The sequence below is a fragment of the Arachis hypogaea genome, chromosome 16 (genome assembly GCF_003086295.3).
Source record: "Arachis hypogaea cultivar Tifrunner chromosome 16, arahy.Tifrunner.gnm2.J5K5, whole genome shotgun sequence".
Classification (NCBI taxonomy): Eukaryota; Viridiplantae; Streptophyta; class Magnoliopsida; order Fabales; family Fabaceae; genus Arachis; species Arachis hypogaea.
In genome coordinates this window covers 30,584,584-30,590,085 of record NC_092051.1, presented here as the reverse complement: position 1 = coordinate 30,590,085, position 5,502 = coordinate 30,584,584, and the positions used below count along the sequence as shown (strand labels likewise).

The window sequence follows — 5,502 nt, the reverse complement described above, 5'->3', positions numbered from 1 at the left end:
ACCTCACATCTCAACGCAAAGGGGATTATACCACCGTCCTTACGCCGCCGCCGCTACCTCGACAGGCGGGATCCAACCACCGTCTCTGTCGGGCGCATAGCGTCTCATAATCTCAATTTAAAACAGTAGTTCAATGGTTCTTCAGAAAACATTTCCAACACATCAATGAAGAATCATTGCACATTCGAATCCTCGACTCGTCTCAACCACTGTCCAATAAACATTTCCATTCCGAGTTCTCGACTCAGCTCAACTACTGTCAATTCACTTTTCCGTTCCGAACTCAAATGTTCATCAGTTCTCATCTCATATATCAATCATCCTTCACATATCATCAAACCATCCTCAGTACACCCAAAACCTAATCCCCCGTTTTCTAATTTTTTATAAAAATCATCAACTAAAATCCTTAGGTTATTTCCCATGTTCTCATACTCAAAATCAAGCCCAAAAGTCTTAAAATGGTGTCAAAAAAGCTTACAATCTTATTGGAAAGGTAAAATATTTGAAAATAAAGTTTAAATTTGAGAAACAGGGCGTGTGCATACGCACAGGGGTGTGCACGCACATGACCTGGAGAAGTTTTAAAATGTGTGCATACGCATAGAGGTGTGCGTACGCACAGGTACAAAAATTCACAAGTTTTGTTCACTTGCACAAGTTGGGTGAGCGTCCTCAACAGAATGACCTTTCCCAACGTGTGCGTGCGCACAGGGATGTACGGACGCACAGGTTGCAATTCCTCATTGGGTATGTGCGTGCACAAGCTGTGCTAGCGCTATGAACAGATTGCCTGCCTCTGCGTGTGTGTACGCATAGGTCTGTGCGTGTGCACAGATTAAAAATTTTGTAGAGGTGTGCGTGCGCACAAGGCTGTGCGCGAACATACCAGAAATCACAAAATTCTGCAACTTTGCAGAATTTCAGATTTTTACACCAATCTTTGAATGATCATAACTTCCTCTACAAAAATTCAAATCTTACAAACTTTATATCAGTTTAAAGGGTTTTCAATGGACTTTAATTCTAAACAAATTTCAACCAATTTTGAAAACTGAGGCAAAAGTTATGATCAGAAAAAGTTCACCAAAATTTCTTTTTTACCAAATTTTCACCTATACTCGATTTACCAATTTCTCAACCACATCCAACTAGCTCAAAACCACACTTCCATTCACAGCACAAACTACCCTCTTGGGTCAAAATTCACCATTTATACAACTTTATCATCAACACCAAATGTGCAATACCACAATCAATATTCATTCCACTTTTCCAACCACATTACTAAATCATCAACATCAATATCCCATATATTAACACAATTCACATCTCAACTTCACATAATCATTCTTCCTCATCATATCATTATCAATCATTATAATCAAACTCAAAAATCATCAATTCATCATAAATCATTACATACCATCATTCAATAACTCAACAATCATTTTAATTCACCCCTATCCTATGGGTCACTAGCCTAAGTGTCCATGAATATTATATACTACATAGAGAAAACCGAAACCATACCTTGGTCGATTTCCTATGTGCACCAAAACCCCAAATGAGTACAAATTGATCACCAACAAGCTTTCCAACACAACCCAAGCCACCAACGATCACCAAAGGCCTGCAAACTCACAATGATCAAACTATATATGCATAAACCATTACAAATCAACCTAGGGCTCATAAAAATTGAAAATTCACAAGGGTTCAAGAGTAACTCACCTTACCCAACAGTTTTGGAAGCCAAAACCACAAGCAATCAAGTGCTAGAGTGTACCTAAACACCCAAAACACAAGATTTCACTCAAAACCAAACCTTAAAACTCAAATTTCTCAAGAACATGAAAACTGGGCAAAGAAACTCGAGAAACTTACCACAATGCTTAGATAGATGTGACGGGCTCAGCGAAAGCTTCGCGTAGCCGCTGACGGCACACGAATCAGAGCACTGTAGCTCAAGATATCGCGAAAAGAAGAGATGTGTGAATAGTATTTTAATGGAAACCCTCTTCTCTTCTTCAATCTCTCTTCTGCTGTGTGTGGTGTTAAATGAGGTGAAGGGTTCATTAATGAACCTTTATATATGTTGGGCTTGGGCCCAACTTAGGCCCGGTCCAACCCGTAAGCGTTTTAAGCCCGTTTGGCCCAACTTCGGGCCAAACCTTTAAAATTAACGCTCGGTTTTCGACTTCTAAGATTTTTTACTGTTTTCAATTTCTCTTGCACAGCACCGGGCAGACTTGAACTGGTTCAACCGACTCAACTGCTAGTTCGCAGTTTTTCATGGTTTTTCGCAGAAAACACATTTTCTAACTCAGAAAAACTTATTGAGTCCAAAAATCATATTTACATCCTCAAATGCTCACCCTAATTTTTTGAAACCTAATTTAGACAATTAATTACTTAATTAAACAGGTAATTAGTCGCGGTTCTTACAATATTGGTTCCATTTCGCTGACGCTGCCTCTGAAGTCCTCCAATTCGTGTGCGCCAGTGCTGATATGTTCTATTTCGTGGATGCCAGCAACGGATTGGGAGTGCAGCTTTTCTACCTGCTCCTGTCGGCTCCAATTCGTGGACGCCCCAGCTAAATTGGAGGATAACTCCATTTCGCATGCACCCCCTAAAGTGGCCCTGCGCATTCCGAAACCCTTTCTCTACATGCATATTTTGGAAAATAATACATTTCTCTTATTTATTTATATAAAAAATCCCAATGAAAAATATCATATGATAATATATTAGAAAAGAAAACTGCATTTCTAATGATAAAACAGACTACTGTTAAAGTTATTGCAACAAAAAAATAAAACAAAACAAAAAAGATTGAGTAGAAAATGTACCTAAAAAAATACGTGATTAAGACAAATAAATTAAAGAATAAAGTGGCAATTAGATTTTTGAAGATGTTGACTTTAGATTAATTAGTTTTTGAAAAAAAAAGTATTAATTAGATTCTTCAATATAGTAAACGGTGAATATGTATGTCTTTCTGTCAATGAATAGTGCAAAACAAAATCGAATCGTCCATGTATTTCGATATTTACAGTTATACATTTCTTGTTATTGTCACGTGAGCAGGAAAATGATGTAATTTTAAATAGTAAAGCATTTATTATCTTTTGAGTTTTCACATATCTTTTATCAACTGTTCTATTTTATCACAAATTCTATCAAAATAAGTGAAGTTTCATTCTAAAAATTGTTATTTACATGACTATCTTTTTTAGATACACATGTCAGAGTAGTTATTAGTATGTATAAATATTACCGTTATGTTCTAGTTGATGAATTGATAGAAAGACATCAAGTGTCCACTGTTTACTATCTTGGAGGACTAAATTAGTATTTTTTTTTAGTAATCCAAAGTTAAAATCTTTAAAGACCTAATCACTTTTCTCTTAATTAAAATACAAATTTTTGAATTTGTTGTGTAAACAAAGAATAAAAAAAAAAATACGTAGCAAAAAGAATGTGATGGCGATGGAAGAAAAAGAAAACAAAAGAAAAAGAGATTTAGCGAAAGTGGTTAGAAAATTGACGGAGATAGGGCAAAAAGATTAAATTGAAGGGATGAGAGAAGAGAGGAAGGGGTGGAGGCGCAGTGCAATGATGGTTGGCTACGTAGAAGATATGATACTTGACTGATTTGGCATATAAAAATGCGTTGATACAGTGGCTGAGTATTTTATTTTATATTTTTAATAATATATAATGGTTTGGGTGACAGCAAAGCCCTTTACAGAGACATTAAAGTCCTCATTTACCATTCACAACTACCCCTTTTGGCAAACACACTTAGCTTTTGCCTTTATAAAGGACACTCCAAGCACTCTTAGTACACACATCTATCTTAGAGTAAGACAGAAGAGTTAGCAGGGTGGTGCAGTTACATACACTCACATAGTAGAAGAAGTTATGGCTAGGTGCTGTTGTGTGTCTCTTCTTCTTCTTCTTCTTGCTGTGGCCACAGCAAGTGCAAGCAGAAACGTCCCAAGCGACGCTGGCCTCAATGACCAGAAGAACGTCGTCACCTTTGGCGGTATTGGTGGTTATTCCGGGATTGGCAACAACGGACTCCCCTTTGGAGGTGGCGCTGCCGGAATAGGCGGAGGATACGGCGGTGGACTCGGTGGTGGTCTCGGTGGTGGTCTCGGTGGTGGTGGTGGCCTCCCCACCGGGATGGGTGGATTTGGTGGACTCGGTGGTACTATGGGTGGTGGTGGGCTTGGTGGTGGTCTCGGCGGCGGCCTGGGTGGCGGTACTGGTACCGGTGTTGTTCCTTTCCCTTGAACACATGAATATGATGCTATCATCCTTGAATGTTTTTGTTTGAGTTTATGTACCTTAGTGTATGCTAGTGTTGTACTAATCTAGTGTTGCATTATTATTGTATCTGTGTCGTCCTTTATTTTTTGTCTTTATTTTTGCGCTCTATATATGTATGTCCTTAATTAATTAATTAATTAATTTACGTTTTGTTTACGTCCATGGTACTCATCGTTATCATATATAAGTGGTTGCTACTTGCTAGCTTAGCAGCTTCCATCTTTAATTTGTGTATGTGTTTCCGCTTTTCATATATATATTTCACTTTTATGTAGTGTCTTAATCAATATGTATGCAGTACCTTAATTTTTTAAGAATTATATTAGGTAACTAATAATTTTTTTGAATAATATAAATAATTATTAATCAAATTAAAATATACTATATTTTTAAATTATTTATCTAAATTTTAATATTAAAATAATTATATACACATTTAGTAAAATGACTATTCGATATATTTATTATTTATATTATTTAGTATTTTTATTGTGTATTTATATTTTTTTATTTTTTAAATAGGAAAGATAAATGAACACAGACGTAACAGTGATTTAAATAATATTATAACAGAAGTTAACGAAAAGGCATGCAGTTGAAACCAGATCTTGTTATAAGAAAGCTCCCGCATTCTTCATGCAATATTGCAATGTACACTATGCAATGTGATCCCTTAATAATAAGGGTGTTCGATAGAATTCAAATTTTTAATATTAATTTAAATAAATGAGTGAATTAATTATAAATTAATTTAATTTAATTATATTTTAAAGAGTATTTGTTAATAATCAAAAGGGAATATTATTTTTTATAATAAAAAATAAAAACATTACATATAATATACATTTAAAAAAAATTAGTTACAATATTTATTTAAAAAAATTTAATAATAATATTAGCGATGTAATTATTTATGTTATCTTTTTATATTATAATATGTATTAGTAAAAATTTATATATAATTATTTTCATATAAAATTGATAATAAAAAATTATTATCTGATAAATTAATAAAAAATCAAATTATCTAACCATTTTTAATTATTTTTACGTTAAAATAATTAGATATGAATCTCCACTTTTTAAAGAATCACACTATTTATGCATATATTTATTTAGAATAATGTTACGTGGTCAGTAAATATTATCATTTTTAGTCAA

The 5,502-nt window shown here is 34.4% G+C and overlaps 1 protein-coding gene across 1 annotated transcript; it reads left to right on the top strand.

Moving 5' to 3' along the window:
* The first annotated feature begins 3,799 nt into the window (after nucleotides 1–3,799).
* Nucleotides 3,800–4,497, top strand: LOC112758876 (uncharacterized). Its single transcript, XM_025807663.3, has one exon. It carries the CDS (start codon nucleotides 3,931–3,933, stop codon nucleotides 4,303–4,305), a length of 375 nt encoding a protein of 124 aa, XP_025663448.1. The 5' UTR covers nucleotides 3,800–3,930; the 3' UTR covers nucleotides 4,306–4,497.
* Nucleotides 4,498–5,502: the final 1,005 nt, after the last annotated feature.